The sequence below is a fragment of the Amphiura filiformis genome, chromosome 4 (assembly GCF_039555335.1).
Source record: "Amphiura filiformis chromosome 4, Afil_fr2py, whole genome shotgun sequence".
NCBI lineage: Eukaryota > Metazoa > Echinodermata > Ophiuroidea > Amphilepidida > Amphiuridae > Amphiura > Amphiura filiformis.
Genome location: NC_092631.1, coordinates 12,093,349 through 12,116,657, shown reverse-complemented (window position 1 = coordinate 12,116,657; position 23,309 = coordinate 12,093,349). Strand labels below are relative to the sequence as shown.

The 23,309-nt window shown below is 36.4% G+C and overlaps 1 protein-coding gene across 2 annotated transcripts in view; it reads right to left on the bottom strand.

Annotated features, from left to right (window-relative positions):
- LOC140150551 (phosphoribosyl pyrophosphate synthase-associated protein 2-like) overlaps positions 1 to 18,832 on the bottom strand; it is a 57,325-nt gene extending 38,493 nt beyond the window's left edge. For both annotated transcript variants that reach the window (XM_072172583.1, XM_072172584.1), the window contains exons 1-2: positions 18,646 to 18,832; positions 9,194 to 9,246 (exon numbers count right to left, since the gene is read on the bottom strand). In XM_072172583.1, coding sequence (XP_072028684.1) covers positions 9,194 to 9,246; positions 18,646 to 18,731 — 139 coding nt within the window. In that variant the 5' untranslated portion in view covers positions 18,732 to 18,832. The remainder of the gene's footprint in view (positions 1 to 9,193; positions 9,247 to 18,645) is intronic.
- Between the last annotated feature and the right edge of the window lie 4,477 nt (positions 18,833 to 23,309).

The window sequence follows — 23,309 nt, the reverse complement described above, 5'->3', positions numbered from 1 at the left end:
TAAATAATTACCCAAAGAAGTAAATAAATAAATAAATAAATAAATAAATAAATAAGGAGACATGTAAAATAACTAATTATATAAATAGGTAAATAATTAGGTACATAATAACTAAATAAGTAAGTAAATAAACAAGAAAATATCCAAGTAGGTCTAAATAAATTAGCAAATAAATAAATAAATATCTAAATGAGTAAGTAAATAAGTGAAGATAATTAATAAGTATAAAAACAATTAAATAAACTAATTAAAGAACTAAGAAAATTTAGAAGTACATAAGTAAATAAATAAGTAACCAACTAAATAAATTGGTAATAAATAAATCAGTAAAAGAACTAAAGCAAGTAATGAGTTAATGAATAAAAAAACATATGAAACAAGAAATGTCTTTAAAAAAGACAATGCCTCCAAGATACCAGTGGGCAGCTTTTGTTATTAGTTAAGGAGACACTTATTTGCAATACTGGGTAAAAACCACATGTGCCTGCTATCGGTCAAAATTTTTTTATTGCATGAGGTGAAAGGGCTTTGGTAGTAGTCTACAAAAGGGCACATCAAAAATTCCTCCGGAGCTTGTTGCCATAGCAACGGCAGATTTTATGATTTTGGCGGTTTTGCTTATTTTGGGGTGAAAATAGGGAAAATATGCACTTTTCTGAATTGCTCCTGACTTTAAATTTGAGGTCACATTAAAAAACAACCTTACCACCATAAAGTACTATCTTTGTGCTTTCCCCAGATGCAAGAAATATTTCAATAATATTTCCCTATGTGCAATTTTAGGGCTGGGCAACATTGCCAATTTAGCACTTTTGAAAAAATGCAATTTTTATCCTATCTTTGAAGTCTAAAAACTAATTTTGCTTGAGCACCGAGAATTATTTCCTCTTTGTTGGTACTTGGGCAGACATTGCCCCTTCCAAATCTGGTAAAACAATTCTGGGGCTATTTGACCTGTAAAGCCAGTGTTGCCAGAAAGTTTGATAATTTTCAAAAATGCATTTTTCAAATAATGCATTTTCTACATATTTACTCATGTAACCTTTAATACCACCAACTTAATTGAAATATGTGCACACTTTGCACACATGATTAGACACACACTGCAACGGAAGCAACACTTTGAGGCTGGGGATAAGCCCTGTCTTGCAAAAACCGGTATTGCCAGAAAATCTTACTTTATTTATCCAAATTTCCAATTTGTGTGTTTTACAATTATTTATTCGGTTAATTTTATACCATCAATGTTAGTTGAATAGAATGTGCATTCAAACATCATCTGGTACAATATAGGTTCAGACACATGGGCGAGTTTTTCGACAGGTGCCTTCAGACACCTTAGGCTTAGGCGCCTTGAGGATACTAAGCCTAGGTTTTACCAAAAAAAGTAATTTTACATGGGAAATTTTTTGACAAATGACATAATCTTGGAAAGTGTATCATCTTACTAAGATATATGTTTGGATCAAAAAAGTAAATCACATCATTTTTCTGTGACCTATGGTTTTTGACCTATGACCTCTTGGAATTCATAAGTAGGCCCAAAATGCAGGTTTTTAATGATTTTGGTAATTTTGGGCAAAAATTGACCCTTTTTTTTTTTTTTTTTCAATGTTTTGCATTACAAAAGTTTAAATTACACTTAAGTTTATTGACAAATAGGGCTTCTTTAAGTTTAGGCTATTGAGAGAATTCAACGAGTATGCAGTTTCCATGGCAACGGCTATTAATGCTCATTTTTAAGTAAATATCTGTAAAATAGAGATAATTTCCCAGTAAAATTAGTAAAAAAATGGATATAAATGGAAACTGTCTTCTCTTTGAATTCTCCTAATAGCTTAAAATTTTATGCCAATAAACAATTTTTTGGCTTGATGATAATCCTGTTAATGCGTATACTCGAAACTGCTGATTCTTGATTACGAATCCAAAAGGGATAGCCAAGTGAACTCGTATCAACGAAAAACAGTTTCAAGTGTATTCTCTGATTTAAACCACTGCTTTATACTAACAATAGGCCTATCAATACTCAAAAAATTACAAAATTTACTGAACAAATCTGAAGAAATTATCACAAAAACATCCATTGTAAAATGCATGCAGTAATTTTACTGTCATTTCCGGCAGCAACATTGCCTCTATTGTTCCGGTGAAATTTTCTAAAGAAATACACAAGTGTATAAGAAAATATACTTATTACGTAATTTTACAATTTTTCAGAAGAATTTTTACAGGATGTTAACTTCGCTGTCAGAAATGTTTGTAAAATTAATCGCCTTTCCTCCTTTTCTCTTCTATTTTTCCCCTTCCCCCTTTCTCTTCTCTTCTCTCCTTTCCTCTTTTTTTGTTTTTTTGGGGGGAGGGTGTCTGGAAGGAGGAAGCCGCCCCCCCCCCTGAATTCACGTCTGGGCCTTGGCGGGGATATTAAACTGCATTCCATCACCCGAATTGAATTCAACATTGATTTTTAAGCCGGTATAATCCAACCAATTGGGCAGTAACAACACCAGTTTGATGCAGACGGGACCCAGTAATGGCCAACTGAGTTTTGACCATCACTTGGCTCAATGGATTCTTTTATAGGCCCACTTTATTACCCCAAACACTCAATGTGGACTGGGATGTGGCCAAGATCTAGGCCCACATACATAAATATTTTTCTGGTATGCAGGATTTGGTAAATCTTTAGATCCTTCATGTTTTATTATAAAGACCATCGAATGTTATCTTCCACAGTTGATCACATCCTTACATACCTGAATCTGGGCATCTCGGGAGGGGAATATTTAAAATTGTGAGTCTTTCAGGGAAAATGTTAAACATCGGACCTTTCAAAGGGAAGCTTTAGTAAGGGTATGGAAGTAAGAGAGGTCTTCTTCTGTGTCAAATGTTATTTAGCAATTTATTATTCACAATCAAATTAATCAGAGCAATTTTGAAATTTGACCCGTACATGATGTTTGACCTGAAGTGACCTCTGCTGTGATTTTAACACATTCCCCTCTCGGTTTATATTCACCAAGTTTGAGCCCAACCACAGCTATTTCAACCCCTAAATGACCTTCGACCTCAACATCCTTTAGGGTATTATGTATTATATCTTTTCTCCTTTAATGATCATATCATTGTTACCATGATACTTTTGGAATGGCAATTTTAACCAAATTGATAGCATATACACAAACGGATAGAAAATTATTTTGAGGATTATGTTAGAAACTAGGGAAAATGGTTGAAAATAGGGAGTGTTTTAATTGCAACAGCACATCATGACCCACTAGCTTCATCACCAGTTGGATTTTTACTTGCATTGTAAACTGGTAAAATATTGTCTGCATGGTTGTTTCCATGTGAACATGTGAAGACAGTGATGTTACCTTTCCACCCTGGACAAGTATCCCGTCAACAGGCCCTGTTCCAGTGTAAACGTAGAAGTAGAAGTAGAAATTGATGGCATCGCAACAATAAAAGGATGTCTTAATTTAGGGGAGAATTTCAATGAGGGTGTAAAATAATGCAAACGTCAATATTGATGCCCGCATGGGAGTTTGAAGTTTATATTATTGTTCGTATCATTCATTTTACCGGGATATATTTCTAAACAAATGCACGTATGTTTTGACGAACTCAAAAGTTACGTTATGGGTAAATTAATTGTCATATAATCTGGTAACACCATTATTGCCTAAGTTTCAAAACCTGTTTGAGATGGTGGTAAAAAAAGGTCTCATTTTTTCCCAAAATGACCAAAATCATTAAAATCCTACATTTTAGGCCTACTTATGAATTCCAAGAGGTCATAGGTCAAAAACCACAGGTCACAGAAAAATGTTGTGATTTACTTTTCTGATCCAAACATCCATCTTAGTACACTCTAATGACAGCCTATTCATTTTTTTGAATAGAAAGTCTATTCATTTTTTTTTTTTAGAAACTCATCAATTTGAATAGATCCTTTATCATTTTTAAATCGAATCATATCGTTTGATGCGATTTAGTATCAACATCGCAGAAAACTTTGAATCGACACACTCATCAAAATGACGTCAACGATAATGAGGGATTTCATTGGTCAAAAGCACGCACGCTGCTGTATCCGGGGTCTTTTGCTTCTTGGTCGGCCGCCATTACACATTTGTACAGTACGGTGGGGACATAGGCACTAGTAAGAAATCCACTTTTATTGATATATTAATCTAGCATCTGTATTTTTGTGTTCATTATGTTTTAAAAGTACGTTGGAATCTCAGTTGAAATAATAGGAAACAAAACCACGGGTGAAGAACACAGGGCAAACGCTATTTAACACCATAGATTTTATATTTTCAAGCAAATACATTATAATTTTCTGCCATCCTCTTTTAAGACCGTAATTTTATAGATAATTTCTGTAATACGTGTCACCATGCTATCAAATACACTCGATGGCTATTTAACACCAGTGTTGAGTCGTATAGTGTTCCTCTCTTAGCGTGAAGCGGACAAGAGATGACGATTTCCCCAAATTAACATGACTAGAATTTTAACCAGATTCTAGTCAAATAGATTCAAATAAATTGAATGGAATCTAATCAACTGTAACTAGTAAATTATTCATTTTCTGACAAGTGACCTCTTCATTTTTGAATAGAATTTGGATCATTTATTTGAATAGAATTTTCTATTCATTTTGAATAGATTCTCTTAAGTGCCCGGCGTACATGTTTACCTATTCAAATTTGAATAGATTCTATTCATTTTTGAATAGGTATTTTTAGAGTGTAAGCTGATGCACTTTTCAAGATGCATATAATTATGTCATTTAAAAAAAAAATTCCATGCAAAAATGACTATTTTTGGTCAAAACTATGCTTAGTATCCTCAAGGTCCCCTAAGCCTATGGCTTGCTATGCCACCTGTCGAAAAACTCACCCATGTGTCTGAACCTGTATTGTATCAGATGATGTTTGAATGCACATTCTATTCAACTAACATTGATAGTATAAAATTAGCCGAATAAATAATTGTAAAACACACAAATTGGAAATTTGGATTAATAAAGTAAGATTTTCTGGCAATACCGGTTTTTGCAGGACATGACTTGTCCCCAGCCTCAAAGTGCTGCTTATGTTGCAGTGTGTGTCTAATCATGTGTGCAAAGTGTGCAAATATTTCAATTAAGTTGGTGGTATTAAAGGTTACATGAGTAAATATGTAGAAAATGCATTATTTTGACAAATGCATTTTTTGAAAATTATCAAACTTTCTGGCAACACTGGCTTTACAGGTCAAATAGCCCCAGAGATGTTTTACCAAATTTTGAAGGGGCAATGTCTGCCCAAGTACCAACAAAGAGGAAATAATTCTCGGTGCTCAAGCAAAATTAGTTTTTAGACTTCAAAGATAGGGTAAAAATTGCATTTTTTCAAAAATGCTAAATTGGCAATGTTGCCCAACCCTAAAATTGCACATAGGGAAATATTATTGAAATATTTTTTGTATCTGGGGAAAGCACAAAGATAGTACTTTATGGTGGTAAGGTTGTTTTTTTAATGTGACCTCAAATTTAAAGTCAGGAGCAATTCAGAAAAGTACATATTTTCCTTTATTTTCACCCCAAAATAAGCAAAAATCGTCAAAATCATAAAAACTGCCGTTGCTATGGCAACGAGCTCCGGAGGAATTTTTTATGTGACATTTTGTAACCTACTACCAAACCCCTTTCACCTCATGCAATAAAAAATTTTGACCGTTAGCAGGCACATGTGGTTTTTACCCAGTATTGCAATTATAATGCTAGCTTTAAGGTAACGCTATTGGATATAGATTTTTGTCTGATTGAAATATTTTGTCCTGATTACAAAACTGAATTTTTTTTATTTTAATCGGATATTCGGTTACCAAAATATGGCCTGTCAAAATGGCACGTAACCAAGAAGTTGGCAACAACTTTCTTTTATTTTTGTTATGCAATGTTGTCAGGTAGGCCTTATTTTCTAATTATATATGCAAGAATTATACAAAGTAAAATGTTCAGATCGGCTACAAAATAAAATGGATGCCTTTGGCAAATTTCCATTTGCATAATTAATTAGGGCCCTAATCAACTTTTCTAATAAGTCGCCCTAATTAATTATGCAAATTGAAATTTGCCAAAACGCAACCGTAATTTTGTAGTATAGTGTGTGTTCTACCCATGTACCATGCCTCAGTACCATAGCTCTTTTAATTGTATCTGATTATCTGAAATCTTTACTTTGCATAATTCATGCATGAATTAGAAAATCATCTGGCAACTGGACTTGTCAAAAATATAGAAAATAAAAAGAAAGTTGTTGCCAATTTTTTGTTTTGGTTTCGCGCCATTTTGACAGGCCATATCTCAAGAACTGAATGTAATCTACAGGGCATAAGTTTTAACATACTATAGTATTATTTAAATAGAAAGATAATCTAAATTTGTGCATTAGCCAATAGGGCCACGGTCACCTAAAGCCATCTTGCAATCTTGCAGATAATTCTGATGTATGAAATAAGACCTTCAAACTTTCAGATATGAAGAGTTCCAGATGCAGGCAGCCGTTTCTGTTTTTTAAATATAGGCCTAAGTTGTATCAAGAGTCATTTCTTGTGGATTTTTTGACTGAAAATTACGATTGTAACGTTTCAGAGTAACACATTTTTGTATCAGATTCTTTTATGCTTGTTTATTATATTTTGTATTCAGGACTAAAATAATATTAATATTATTATATTTAGGGGGAGTCTTTTCATAGGCCATTACTTTTTTTTGTATATGTGTAATTGAATAAAAAATCAAAAACATTATTGTTTTGTTTTCTTTCCTTCATTTGTGCTTTGTTTTGCATCTAAAGGGCCAATATCAACACCTTGTTTGTAAGAAGTATTGTGTGGGGAAAGATGATTCTTGCATTTTATTTTATAAACAAAAAGCAAATTTCTCAGTCATAGTCTTGAAACGGTCATGGGTATATGCATGCAAAAATATTGCAACAGTACTCAGTAGAATGTAAAAAAACTGACATAGGCCTACATACCACCAACATGACCAACCACGCATGGGAATTGGGGAAGCAAATACTTTAAAACGAATTATTCCGAATTATATCAACGCAATAAAATTGCAATACTTTAGTACAGCAATGAAGCCGCCATAGGCGCGGCTAGGCGTATCATACCATACATTGCAAACATCATCATGATCATGGCATGCCGTGTGTACGTTGAACACGGCACTACAGCACATACATCTCGTATGCAGGGAAATCAAATAGCTAGCCGGTCTTTTCAATCCCATGATGTGACACGCATGCACGATGATTGCGGCCTAGTCGAGCCTAGCATGCATGCCAGTCGGCCTGCTGACTCACCGCGTGAAATGGCACAAAAATACCTCAAATTTTGCACAAAACAATCCATGATGTCAAATTATCACATCCAAAGTGTCGCCATGAACGCCAGCTTCAACTTCTCCAGCCAAAGTTTTTCCATTGATAATCAGATTTCATGTAATCATGAAATTAAACCTTGTTTGATGTGTATTCCCATTGTCACAGCATAACTGTTTTCCATCTTGCCTTCAACGATAAAGCTGTTGATGAGCGCTGAGGCTACAACCTATAATTAAAGACCGAATTAAAAAAGACTAGTTTGCGCCTGACGTCATGACAAAAGCGCGCCGTGATTGGTTGCTGGTTGACGGGACGGTATACGCAAGCTAGTCTTTTTAATTCGGTCTTCAATTATACAACGTATGAGTTTGAAAAAATTCTAATGCATAATTCATGAACTTGATAGACCCGCACCATTGGCGCCACGTGCTAGGTGTTTCTAGAATCCCTATAGAATAAGATTAATTTTAATGCTAATTTATTGCACATGCCGAGGAAGCATGATTACCTTTTGAACATTCGAAATGGCGATAGGCGAATTTATGTATGGCGCAGAGAGGTGGGGGATATATATTGGGCTCTCGATATTGGGCGGAAATTAGAGTACTTGTCAGAATATAAATTTGTACAATCGGCCTACATGCCGCGCAATGTGCGGCATTTTAGGTGTCAATTTCAAATCAAACTACCTCCTGGCGGAGGCAGAATAAAATACATGATGCAATCTTTTCTAAACATTTCTGAAAAAATAATTCATTTACTAAATAATTCAATAAGATAAAAATTACAAATGAAAACAACCAAGCTGAGCAACCATCAGCCAAGCAAACAGCTAACTAACCAACCAAGTAAACAATTAAAATACATGATGCAAATAAAATACATGATGCAATCTTTCTAAACATTTCTGAAAAAATAATAAATTTACTAAATAATTCAATAAGATAAAAATTACAAATGAAAACAACCAAGCTGAGCAACCATCAGCCAAGCAAACAGCTAACTAACCAACCAAGTAAACAATTAAACAAACATAAAACCGTGTTATTTTCCTAACAGAACAAAACGGAAAACAAAAGAAAAACAAAGGAATTATAACACTGTCGCCGGCGTACGGAAAAACTGCATTGTGCATGCATGCATCCAGATCATAACAAATTAATAATTCCACTTCAACGCGTTCGTGTGCAAGCCTTGTTGAACGCGTAGTTGAACGCAAGCAGTCGGCGGCGTAGTTGTACCACGGCGCGGCGCGCTTGAAGTCAATGAACTTTACGATCAAAGGAGTTTGGCGACGGAGTACCTCGTGGGTGAGTACCTTCACTGCTACTTCACTGCTGACACATGGGTACACCATGGATGCGGTTACTGTGCAGGTACTTCCGCTGAAGGGCCTTCAAGTACCCCGACTATGGTGTGCCTATAAGTCACCTACCGGTACATCGCAGTTGACTCTTAGGTGACGCATGGTGGAGTATCGATGTAAGTACATTGCTACGGGGGTATCTACAGTATGTTGGCTGACGCTGGTACTTTGGTGTAGTACCAACGTCGGCCACAAAGGGTTTGGGTACTCGGTAGTAGCAGCGGTAGTAGCCGCGAAGTAACATTGCAGCAGAGGTACTACGTCGCCAGGAATCTTGTAGTGTATAAGTTGGGACATATGTGTAAACATAAACAAAAACAAATATGCCAAAAAACGAACTAATTTCGTATTATCAGATCGTACGTTATAGCTTTAAGCGGCTAAGATAGTAAGTGAGTTTTACTTCATTAGTTTTTAAATGAAAAAGTACACTTGCCTTTGTTATCCTGTAAATGCACCTCTACTTTGCCAAGGTCCACACCTAGACGCCTGTAGGGGAGAATTGAAAAAAATGTGTTAATCAAACTTCAAACACAAAGTTGGGTAAAGAAACTCCGCACAACCAACATGATTGCATTGAACAAGTGGCTTTAGCTAATACAAAATTTTTTTGTACAAAATTTTTTTCAAATTCATCCAATTTTAATATAAAGTTATTAATGGATTTTGGAGCTCTGGATTTGAGGAGAAAAACAAGACTTTTTACATTCTCCTGTGAGCTTCAATTGAAGTGCAAAATATGACCACTTTTAACTTCAACTGGGATTATTACTATGTCCATTTTGTTGGTGAAATGACGATTTAGGAACACAATAACTAAGTACCATTGATATATATTTAATCAATAAATTAACTATCTACAATGATCTAATAATAAGATAAGTGGTCTACAGTACTACAGGGCTCGAAAAAATGTTAATTTCCTGGGAAGCAAGATAAATTTCCCACAATTTATAGCATGTTTTGATATATATACCGTACAAAAAAGACAAAATTTCCCTCCAAATACCAGAATTTCCCTCCAAACACCCAACATTTACTGGGAATGAGCTTCCCAAATTACCCACTTTTTCGAGCCATGGTGGTCTAAAAGTCAGGATCGCTAGAGGATATTGATCACCTCCTTTATGTCTTTTGTTTTATAGCAGCTCATTTGAGCTAAACTGGAAGTCCTCTGGAACTTAGAGGAGGTGATTATACAGATATCAGAACCGGGGATGATCCCCCTTCTCTTTTCGAATAGCTCTGCAGCTCTGACACTTAACGTGCACAGGATTTGACTCTTCCTGTACACGGGACCACCAGCTTTACGTGACTTTCCGAACCACGAGGGAAACCGAATACCCCAAATTTTTGCCCCATCCATTCCTGTATCAAGATGGCGGTCGAGTCCTGGTTCTCTGGTTTTAATTCTGTGGGAATACTAGTTCGCAACACAAACTTAAATAACAGGCAAAACAGACACATCATTTATCGGTATGACATTTTCGTATTGGTGATGCCCTATCTAAGTTTGCACTGAAGTGCCATCTCAGTTTTGGTGCGCTGATGTGGATCATGTGTTAATGAATTTTTATTTATTCTGGATAAATAATGGGGTATTAATTACAATTACAAGCATAAGAGTTTAGACAAGAAGTACAAGAAGCTGTGTAATTAATATTATGACAAACATGCAACTATTTAAGCTACAGGAGCCTTGTATTTTTTAGTGCAACGTTGCACTTGCTTTTTGTATACACTTCATCCCATACCGTTGTGCAGAGCTACTACGGTATGGGTTCCTCGTACTATGGGAATACATGAAACCTCCCTGTGTTTAGACTTTAGTCATGTTAAAATTATGATAGTGCATGATATGCAATATGCATTGGTCAGTCATAGACTTTAAGCATCATATTCCGAATTTCCAAGGCGCGGAAAGACACCAAATTGGTGTCGTATGACCTTTGACATTCTTTTGTGGTGAGTCACCGCTGTTCTCACCAAGTAACTGAGTTCACGCGTGACGTCATATCCGCTTATTATTTTCCCGCGCAAACTGATTGTTATTTTCGCTGAAAAGTGCCGCACAGTCATAGCAGGCGATCGGATCATACCTCATAACAGGAATTACCTCGAGATTATGTTTTACCGTCTATATAATTTTTTTATCAATAACAATGTTGATATAATTATTGAAGTTTGGTGCCTTTATATTTTTTTACTTAATTAACTTTCTGATATCTAATATTCTTTTTTAAAAGAAGAATTTTGTTGATTTTGTTGATATTTTTACACAAAACCACAATATTTATCGCTTTATCATTGGCGTGGTTTAGCCGAAAGAAATTTTGACATTTTTATTAAAAACACCCTTTTAACTTCATTATACAGTTTACGACACCCCGGTAGCAGATTTTATTTTCTTGCACGAGTCGTAGATCCTTAGGCCTCATAAGTCACAATGCACGCGATGTACACTGTTTAACAGCTTTTAACCCCGCATGTTCATGCCTAAAAAAGCTAAACCTGCCGTCATCACTGATCCCAGTATTTATTATTGATTGTTTTTATTATTGTTGATGCTACATGCTAGCCATGTACGCATTTGACGAGTTATGTACCACATCTGGGGTGCGGGTGCAGCGAATACCCGGCCCTGCAGCCAATCAGAGAAGATTCTGTCTGGCCCGATGTTGCAAACCTCACGACTAGACGCGCACATGTGTATTTTTTGCAAAATGCAACGTGACCGTACGGTAAACACAGGAGTGATCACTGATCACAACGCAATTACACGTTAACGTTTTTGCTTTTGGGAGTTTGCTATGACAGAAAAGCTGAACCATAAAAAACAATTTTGCAGTAAACATGCTCTTTATCAAGTGGAACTCTTAAATGAAAATTATGAAATGTTTGTTTGCAACTGCTTTCTTGGAAAGATCGTGGGAAAGAAGTGGGCCTATAAATTCATTGCATGAATGGATCATTCAGTGCATGATCGGGATATAAAAAGCTGTGGATTTTAACTGTGGAATATTATTTATCTAGGCATATGAATAAGCACTTTTCCAATCAAGTGAAGTAATATTATTTGAAATACCCGGGGAAATACCATGGGAATACCATACCAAATACCAAAGACCCCCCTGAAAACCAATGTCAGACATTTTGCCCCACATCAACTTCAGGTATGTTGAAGATATGTCCTTGGACATCATTTCTGAGAGATATTGGCTTTGGGACTCGATGGCTTCAACACATCACTTAGGTTTGCCTACTCCATAGAGTTGTACACATTTTTGATTTCGCATGTATAATGACCTATGTACAACTCTATGGAGAATGCAAACCTCACTGATGTGTTGAAGTCATCGAGTCCCAAAGCCAATATCTCTCAGAAATGTTGTCCAAGAACATATTTTCAACATACCTGAAGTTGATGGTGGATCAAAATGTCTGACACTGGTTTTCAGGGAAATCAAAATGTACAAAAAATGTACAATTGGGGTTTTGCATGGGTAATATCTCAGCTAAAAGTATTCTAATAGGCTCAATATTGGATAAGAGTAATGTCCTACCAAAGGGCTCTGACTGGCAAAAAAATGGACAATAAAATTATTTTTACTTTTGGAGTTCTGACCCCCCAAAGTTGGTCCTGGATGGACGAAGTTGCATTTTCAGGGCCCTATATCTTTTAAAGTAAAGGAGTAATAAAGTTTTCTGATGCCAGATTTGAATTCTACACAAATAAGTACCCCAGGATACATACTTTTCAAAGTTGTAAAGGGTTCCCTTTAAACATTTATGGACCTCCAAACGTCGTCCTTCGCGTTGCGACACATTTTTTATGCTGACCCCCTAAATTTCAAATTGATGCCACGAGAAAACGAAATGGAGTATGAAGCTCAAATTTTCGGGATTGTACTTTCTCATCAATATCTACCACCACACAGAAAAAGAAAAAAATTGAAGAGGTGCTGCGGTGCACATCGGGTGACATCCCTCATCCCTGGAGTTGACATGGAATGGGTCTTCAGGTATAAACTGACAGGAATATTAGCAGTAATAAATATTTGTCTTTAGGCATGTCCACACAGAGGAATTTTTGCTTGAGCAAAGCGAAGCGGCTCTCGGACAAAAACTTGGGGGGAAATCTACCATGTGAACGCTCTCAAGGATTCCAATTACTAAGTTTACCCCAAATTTATCTGTGTCTGTTAATTAGTTAAATAAATGTAGGCTTCAAGACATCCAAATTGCACCTGCATTGCTGAAAAGCCACCCATTTTTTTTTCTTAACCATCTGTTTCTGTGGGACAGGAAATTGTTGGAAGTCTCAGGAAAATCTTCAAAAGTTGCCCAATTGGGCTACCAAACCATGAGCTTGGCAACTCTGATTACTTTGTCCTTGTCAATCTATTACTTCCATGAACAAACACTCTACTGTTGACATTAGGTTTTAGTGGTTTATGCATATTTAATAGCCTTGATCACGTCTTTCTCCTTACTTTTTCTCTGTTCATGCTCTTATGAGGTCGAGGAAGTATACCTTGTGGGCATGGTGTGTATTTTGCTCAAACACTACCCCTGTAGTGCACAGTATGCCTGGGGTAAAGTATGATAAGAAAGTCCACAATCTAGTAATTCAAATGTCAAATAGATTTTCACAAAGTTATGATGGTAAATAAATATCTTGAAAGATAACTTCAAAACTTTGGAAAGTAATAGAAATTTTTGGAAGATGTGGCAAAGCTTCCATGAATTTTACATTCACTAACTATGGACGCCAAAGGACTTGAAACAAGTCTAATATTTAAGGGGGTACAACACATATTTTTGCATTTTTCTCAAAAATGATAACGCATTGGTGACAAGGAAGATATTTATATTATAGGGGCAAGGACTACAACTACTGCACTGAAAATTCAGCAACTCAAGGCAAATAGTTATTGATTTATTGATCAAATACTGGTTTTCCCTCATTTTTGACTGTAACTCCACAACTGCTGTCTGTGCTGAAATAAATTTACCAGTGCAGTAGTTGTAGTCCTTGCCCTATAATATACATATCTTACTTGTCACCAATGCGCTTATAATTTTGAGAAAAATGCAAAAATAGGCACAAAATTGGGCAGGGTGTAGTACCCCTTAAGAGCTTTAGAATTTTACAATCTCACATAAAAAATAATTACTATGTAAAACTATCCTCACAAATATCTTCAGGTCTCTGCAAAAATACACATGCTCCAAATCTAAACCTCCATAAAACACAGTAACATCATTGGCAAAGCTAAAATGTAAACATGTAACAGATGACTTTTGCTTAAAACACCAAGGTTAAACCTGGTGTAGCATGTAAGTAATCTAGGAATGAGATTATTCTTGTGAAACTGCACAATTTTTTGTGACAAATTGCTCGAAAAAGCATACTTCCTGTCCATTTATTCCCAGCAAAATAAGTAACTTTCATGAACAAACTTGCAAAGATCGCCACCTCAAATTACCAGCTCCATTACTCAAACGATGTAGCAAGAGAAAGTAAAAAACAATTGCAAATCTGTACGATGACAATAGGTCAATTTGCCTTGCAAATTGAGCTAAAAATTGGTGAAAAATCTTTAAACAAAATCTGACAAATCCCAGAAATTGAGGAGGGAGGGGATGAGAACCAAAACATTAATTTTATAGTTATTTTAGGGTCTAAGCAGCCAAGATAGAAAGTCAGTTTTCATTCGTTTGATCTCATTTATTGGCTTAAAATGACCAGAAATTTTCCTGACAGTTTTTCGGGGTCCAAAACGCAACTTAAAAGTTAACAAAAAAGAGACTCTCGTCCAGAAGATTTTCACAAATTAATGACTGAGGAAGAGAGGTTTTCAGGTGGTGTTCCTGAGCACGTTTAAGTGGCTCAGCCAGGCGCTGGGGAAGCTTCCTCCTGTCCCTCTGGGATTATAACTGTCCAAATATTTAAAAAAAAAATAAAGCATTACCCATTTTTGACCATGTTCGTCAAAGTTTGCCCCCCCCCCCTTAAAAGTTGCCTCCCCCACCTCCTGCACACCCTCTGAAAAAGTGTTGGCTACGCCACTGGTACCTTTTTGCTGTTTTATTCGTTTTTTGCCAACCGTTTCATTTCAAAAATACTAAATCACAATTTGAATGAATTGTCCTTCACTTTTTAAAAGCAATTTACAAACAATTTCAATTTTTTTTACACTTTCGCAGTGATCACTAAATGGGTCTTTAGTCTGCGTCTAGGGATAGGCCTACATCATGTACATGCAAAATGTGAATTAAATATTATAAACAAAACTGAATGCACCTTTACACACATTGATTATACATTGATTATTATATTTCACTATCATTTATAAGACATAGGCCTACACGAATATGCACGTATAGGCCTATGTCGTATACATTCATTCTTAAGGGCACTATAACATGTATATCGTCCACGCTTTCTCAAAGTTTTTGTAATGTGTTTATGATAAACCAAGAACTTCTAAACATTACACTACAACAATTTCAGAAACAAAGTAAGGGGCTGGTTTTTTCTTCGTAAGAGGGGGGGGGGATCCCAAATATACTGGGGTCATAAATTTTTGGAAAGAAAAATAGGGGGCAGTGGCGGCACCAGGAATTATTTCCGGGGGAATGGGGGACAAAGTGAATGTCAGGGTGAAAAATCGATTGACACAAAAAGTGGAAATTTACGTAATTTTGGGGTAGGCCTAATATAAAAGTGGGGAGGCGGCAAACTGGGGGGGGGGACAGAAAATATTGGTGGAAATGCCCCCTCCCCCCGTAGCGCCGCCACTGGGGGAGGGGGGATAAAATTGTTAATAACCAAAAAAGTCACAACTGCGATGTTTATTATTCAAAAGACTGCCATTTCAATACAATTTTAGCCTAAAGTGTATCGGTTTGGGGTGGGGTGGGGTCATAAAAAATTTTTTGAGCTAATAGGGGGGTGGTCGCTATTTTACTGCTGCCGACTTTTTAATTTGGGACCCCTCCAACCCCTAATGCCATATAAAATTAATGTCATGGTTCTCGTTCCCTCCCTCCTCAATTTCTGGGATAATTTGTCAGAAGTCATTAGAATGTTCTAAATTTTTTAGACGTTCAAATACTTTAGGAAAACGTTTATTAGAGAACATGGAATCATTTCCAAAACTTTTCATGGTAGGCCTACTCTAGGGGGTTTATCCTTTCACATTTAAAAAAGGGGCCTCCTCCTTTCCTCTATAGCACAGTTTGGAAAAAAACGAAACTACTAACAAAGCTAATTTTACATTGAAAAAAAAAGTAGGCCTAGTAAGTATTTACACATTTGTATCTAGATAGGCCTACCTGTCATATGAATAACATATGGAATAAAAGTAAGTTTAGTGGGCCTAGATTTTTTAAAATATTTTTTGTCTTATAAACATGAGGGGGGATCAAAAAATGTAGACCCTAAAAAGGGGAATCAAAAATATTTAGACCTTAAAAAAGGGATCAAACAAGAATTTTTTTGTGTGTCCCAAGCGCCAGTTTTTTCACCCAACCCCAAAGTATTTTATAAACACTCCCTAAATAACGCACTATTGTACACGCTCATTTGAGAACTTAAATAATTATAATCTGCTACCGTGATTTCAGCTTATAGATAAGCTTCTTTATATGTTAAATTTTTATTAAATTCAAATTAATATGAAATGTAAACCCCGCAAGTGTAGTAAAAACTTGGCCACAAAATCACTCCGTACGGAGACTACCGATTAACGTGTAGCGACTAGCGATCCTGTACATCGCGCACTGACGGATGCACGGACTTGGCGCAAATTAAACCGAGCAAATTTGTATCCCTACAACGAAATTAAATACACCAATATTTGCTCGAAATGTCTTCTTTTTAGCATACTGAATGAATTCTATCAATATGACGGGAAACCCCAGCTTAGCAGCTTTTTTGTCTGCTCTCTTCGGAGCTCTTCGGTTACATGGACATCGCCATGTTACACCCGCGCTCTCGTGATAGTAAAACGACTGCGCGTTTATAGATAAGTCTATGCCCGCGCTGTAACTGAATTGTCGCTACAGCGCGATATGAACAGCGGATTGAGTGAATTCAGGGCAGGGCTGTCAACTCTCACGCATTGGCCGTGAGTCTCACGCATTGGGTCACTTTCTCACGGTCTCACGCCAAGGTAGTATAATCTCACACCAAGGTAGTAAAGCTCACGCAAAAAGCTGGAAAATAAGTAAAATCTAACGCATCGTCATGAATAATTTGTTGCAGCTACCCCCCCGCTTTTCACATTCTCGAGCGCGTGGCTCAAATAATCATGGTACAAAATGAACATTGGAGTCGCCAAATCCTGGTGCGTCTCTGTCTCACGCCAAGCAATTCCAAAAAGTTGACAGCCCTGCTTCAGGGGCCGTAGGCTAGCAAGCGGGGCGGCTGGGGATGCCATGGCCGCCCCACTTTTTTTGCGATATTTGTTATGTTTTTCTTTATATCTTTATTTCAATTTGGGCATATATTTGTAATTTGGCACGCCCCACATTTGTGATGGCACGCCCACATTTTTCAACCTTACTACGGCCCCGAGTGACTTGGACTTGGTCTTTCAATTCACGCCGAGTGTCCTTGACAGGCTTGACTAGTCTATGGTTGATCGAAAAATCTATCTTTTATGCACGACGACACGAGAGTTATGTGTGCATAAGATAGAACTTTCTGACTATTTGAAAACGCGTCTGCATAGCGTTGATACTTTTTATAACGCAAGTAAAAACATTCTTCCTAATGTCACTTTTGGCTACAATTTTCCTGGACTAACATAATGTATCTTCGATTCAAGGTTGCTTACTTTTAGAGAAAAACACATCTTTGAAGTACATTCTGGAGATGTTTTAGGTCACAGCAGTGCGATGCTCGAGCAATGATCATGGCCGATTTACTGTCACCGATGTACACGCTAGAGACGACCTTTTTCAATTGGGTACATCCGGGTCATAATCAGTCACAGTCACTGATCACTGGTCACAGTACATGCGCAGTGTAGGCGGCTGGTGGAATAAGCACGTCGGAGTTCAGGATTGGCAAAGCAGCGACTTAGTAGCCCAAAAGGATGACTTTTGAAGATTTTCCACACTACAGTTTCCTGTCCAATAGACACCAATTGATGGTTAAGAAAGTAATTGAGCAACTTTTCAAATCTGGCGTAGGCAATTTATGGTATTTTGCTATCCCATAGATACCAATGTATGAATTTTAAAAACAATCGATCGACTTTTAATTTTATTTGACTCGCGATTTGGGCTAACATTTTTGGCAACACTGCTGGAGGTCAGTGGGTGCATATACAGCAGAAACACGGCGTTGATCGAAGCCGTTCGGAGAACGAATATTGAAGTACATGTATGAAAATTTAAGAAAATATTATAGTACAGTGTGTCGGTAATATGTCACGAACTATTTCATGATATTTTAATTGGAGACAACAACTAACTTGAGGAAGAAGTTTTTATTCATATGCATGAAATTGTACTCTGTATGGCAACTGCGTACATGTATCACACGTACATGTAAACAAGTACGTTACATACGATAACATCCTTGCAAGTTCTAACTTTCGTATCACAAGCTATCGGTTGTTCATACGAAAGTTAGAACATTTCGAACAAGTCTATGGCTGCTTCAGTGGTCATGAAAGAATTCAAAAGATAACCTCTGCCCCAATAATCCCAAGCTATCTGAAACTGCACCTCGGAAGATGTATGGTAACAACTCAGTCCTCAAATGATAGTCATATAACGACCAAAAGATAAGTCATTGAGGACTGAGTTCCGCAGTCTATGCATGGTCTCGATATTTTGTTGTTCATGTTGTTGTTTAGATTTTTTACTTACGACGTAACAAGATTGGCTAATTCTGGGTGGGAGTTGCCGGAAAATACCAACAACCCCCCTCGTGCCATAGCATTCTTCTTATTCATTTCGAAGGTGGCGTTATTCGCCGGTCTTTTGACGCCTGGAAGTGGAATTTTTTGTCAATTTTGCTTCCAATTCTCGGAAATTTGCGATTGCGTGCTCTCTGTTAACAATACACTGCCAAAAAGAGCGCGTAATTAATATTCATGAAGTGATGTCATAACTTGAAATAAGTCCGATGAATATTTTTTCTAGGATATTTGCTTTTTTATGGATATTTATATCCATACCCAAAAAGAGGATGCTAAAATATCGCTTTAGTGCACATTTTTGAAGTTCATAAAAGTAATGGAAAAGAAGAACCCGTATTTTTATGTGTATTTCAATGGGCCACTTTTAAATTTATATCATGCGCCCATAATTTTTTAGAAACTTTTGGAGGTCATGACCTGCTATTGTCAGCCCGTCACCATACAAATGAAATGTGTGAAATATGAGGTGAGTTGGCGTTGCATTGCATTGTTCATAATTATTTTGTCATAAAATGTGCTGGTTTTGGGGTGTATGTGACATACATACATGAATGTGATGTTTCAGTTTTAACCTTCATCTTCCAACAAGATGATGAAAGATTCTGAAAGACCCATTCCATGTCAACTCCAGGGATGTGCACCGCAGCACCTCTTCAATTTTTTTCTTTTTCTGTGTGGTGGTAGATATTGATGAGAAAGTAAAAATCCGAAAATTTGAGCTTCATACTCCATTTCGTTTTCCCGTGGCATCAATTTGAAATTTAGGGGGGTCAGCGTAAAAAATGTGTCGCAACACGAAAGACGTTTGGAGGTCCATAAATGTATAAAGGGAACCATTTACATTTTACAACTTTGAAAAGTATGTATTCTGGGGTAATATACTTATTTGTGTAGAATTCAAATCTGGCATCAGAAAACTTGTAACTCCGAATACTTTAAAAGATATAGGGCCCTCAAAATGCAACTTCGTCCATCCAGGACCAACTTTGGGGGTCAAAACTCCAAAAGTAAAAATAATTTTATTGTCCATTTTTTTTGCCAGTCAGAGCCCTTTGGTAGGACATTACTCTTATCCAATATTGAGCCTATTAGAATACTTTTAGCTGAGATATTACCCATGCAAAACCCCAATTGTACATTTTTGTACATTTTGACCCCCTGAAAACCAATGTCAGACATTTTGCCCCACCATCAACTTCAGGTATGTTGAAGATATGTCCTTGGACAACATTTCTGAGAGATATTGGCTTTGGGACTCGATGGCTTCAACACATCAGTAAGGTTTGCATTCTCCATACACATTTTTGATTTCGCATGTATAATGACTTATGTACAACTCTATGGTGGGCAACTATTAGAAGTGGTGCTAGGTGCAACATGGGCTCCATTATAGACTACCTATTACACAGTGATAAATATCCAAGAAACCACTGTGAGTTATCAGCACATTTGTTGGTGATTTGATCAATACAATCATGATACAATGAGGGGGTTGTATAATATTGGGATATACTTTGGTATAAGCAATGATGATAGACCTATAATATCTGTGACTTAGAGCCCCAAGTCTTGGACCAAGGCTATACAAGTTGACATGAAAAAATAGGTAAAAAATATCACAATTACCAATTTTCATGCTTTGCTTCTAAGTATTGAATTTCAGTTGTGACAAAAAGTAAATTATCACAGCAAGTCATTTTTTTTTGTTTCGGAGGCTTCATGTTAACAATTGTTAAACATTGCAGAAGTAGTTTTTTTGATAAGAACACTGTTGGGATCATCTAAGCTGTTATTTTCTTGTGTGTATTGAATCAATAATTCTATGCCGAAGATATTGAAGATTTATCACACTTAAATTTTTTCACCCATTTGTTAAGTATGGTGTTAACTTGCATGTGAAGCCTCCGAAACAGGCGTTCTTGGGCAGGGTCTTAGCTAGAAATTGAGGGTTGCCCGTCATTTGAATAAAATTGCCTGTCCTAATTTGACCTTAAAAATATTTACCAGACATCTATAGCCCATTGGGATTCAAAGAGTTCAAATATGTGCTGATATGGCCTTGTTCTACAAATTGGGTCTACTAAAAAGGTTAATTAGCTTCTCAAAACATACAATTTATAATGTAGCATCTGTCAAAGGCATTAATTTTGCCCGTCCCAGGAGCAAACTGGCCGTCTAAAATGACGGCCAGACGGGTGGCTAGCTAAGACCCTGTTCTTGGGTATCAGTATATTTGTCAAACATTAACCATAATATCAACATTTTTTTTTGAATTTATGACATTCTGCGCATATCAAGTAACAATTACAATGCAGATATCAATATGGAACACACCAATTTAGATGTGCAAAGATGATAATTAATCTTATTGTTGTTTCGGAGGCTTCATTTGTTTCGGAGGCTTCAAGTGTTAACGGAAAGTTTGTATTGGGTCCCATTTTCAAACGTATGTGATGTATATCTCCACTGTTTAAAAACAAGCGACTTGAGGATCTACTTTGCTACATTTTGATAAATAGATTGGATGAGCTCTTTTATATTTGCACAAGCTAGCTGAACAGTTTGTTTCGGAGGCTTCAAAATTGTTAACGGAAAATCGCATAGTCGGCTAATTTTTGTTACCTATTGCAAGTTAAGTAATCAACTGATATGAATCAAGAAGAAATAAAGAAATAACAAGAATTATGAACCAAAGCTATACCCACAAAATTTGTTAACAGAAAATGAAGCCTCCGAAACGACAAATATTGAAGTCCGGTTCTCAAAAATACAGGGCTGTTCACAATTAAAACTAATGTGGCAGTTTTTACTGAGCATATGACTACACTTTCAGCATAAGAAAAATTATCCATGAACTTACTGAAGAAAACACAGGGCTTTACAAAAATGTTACTATTTTTTCAAGAGGCCATATTTATGAACATTTTAGTCTGCCAAAACTGAACGCAGTAACTCCCAAAGATGATTATGCTACCCAAGGTAGCTGCTAACTAGATGAGTTATGTGCGGCCAAAAAGTGTGTAATTCTGTAGCTTTATTAGACCACTACGGATCAAAGTGTTAAAAATCCAAAATGACCATATGCAATCAGTCAGCAGCAGTGCGAAAGAGCTTAGCAAACTCTAGTTTATACTTGAGCTAACTCTAGCTTCAAATTTGCACATGATATAACTACACATTCAAGGCTAGAGTCCGAAGGTATGGTTTTTTGCTAGATCAGCATGACATTTTTTGCAACACATGTTAAATATTCTGTTAATGTAAAATTTGAATGAAAGATCATTTTTATTCAGTCAGCTGTATCTTTTAGAGTAAAAGTTAATTGTCTAAAATGAGTAGATTTGAGAAGATTAAGGGCGTGAATTGTTATATAAGATTATATTGGGTCATGACTATTTTGGTTGGTTAAGAAAAATTTTTTAAAATTGTAGACAAAAAACCTTCATTATGAAACAATTTTAAATCGGGGGAGGGGGTAAAGTTCTTTTTGGCATGTTGAAACGGGGGGACCTAGTGATTTTGCCCGACAACACAATACTTCCCAGTGAAATTCACATTGTGCACCATCCTGATGAAAGTTTTTTGTAATTTTTTGAAACCTCAGTTGGTCCGTCACATAAAAACATCAAAGAAATTAGTCTTGAGATATTGTTGGCACATCATGCAAGAACACCAATCTGACCTAAAGTATAAATTTGTTGGATCTTGTTGGTGCATAGAGATAAAACAGATCAAAGGTTAAATTTAGTTTCAGTTCAAATTTTCATTTCATACAACTGAAAAAAATGACAGATGGTAGAATGAGAGTTACATGATAAATTAAAAAAAATACACCTCAACTTACGGCATCATTTTTAAATCGGGGGATGGGGTAAAGTTCTTTTTGGCATGTTGAAACGGGGGGATCTAGTGATTTTGCCCGACAATTTTTAGAATCCACCTTCCCTCCCACTACCCCCTCCCACGGATACACATCATACACATAATTATTGCACATGCAGCCCCTGATTCCAGGGGGAGCATATTTTACTCACCACATAACCATCTAATCTCCTTGTTTTTTAAAAGACAATTTTACCATTTTAAAATTAATCATGAAATTCCACAGATGGGAATGGGGGTAAAGATAATTTAATCGGATGTGGCACAATGAGAGGAATGAGTGTAATGTCAACAATGTTTAATTTTGATATTTATCTATTTTAATTCACATTTTTAAAAATGCTAAAACCGAACCATATTATGATTCTCCAACTTTAAAAAACAAAAAATAGTATTTATTATTATTGTTAAAAAAAACAAAGTAAAACATAGAATATTGTGGTAGTCTGTCATTGTCAGTAACTTAAATTCAATATTAGTAACAGCTAGGTCAATATGCAGTGGATATATAAATCTCATATTTTTATTTGCTTACTAGAAATATTGATGCGGCTAATCTATCCTAGGAACATAGCCTATGGCATGAGTAGAATGGCTGCGACAACATCTCCCTACTTTGGAGGACGGCTTACACGATCCCACAACAAAGCATCCAAAACTTGCAGCACTACCTCATCATCAGGTGATGCTGTGAAAGGACCATCCACACTTACTCCAAAGAAAAGAAAG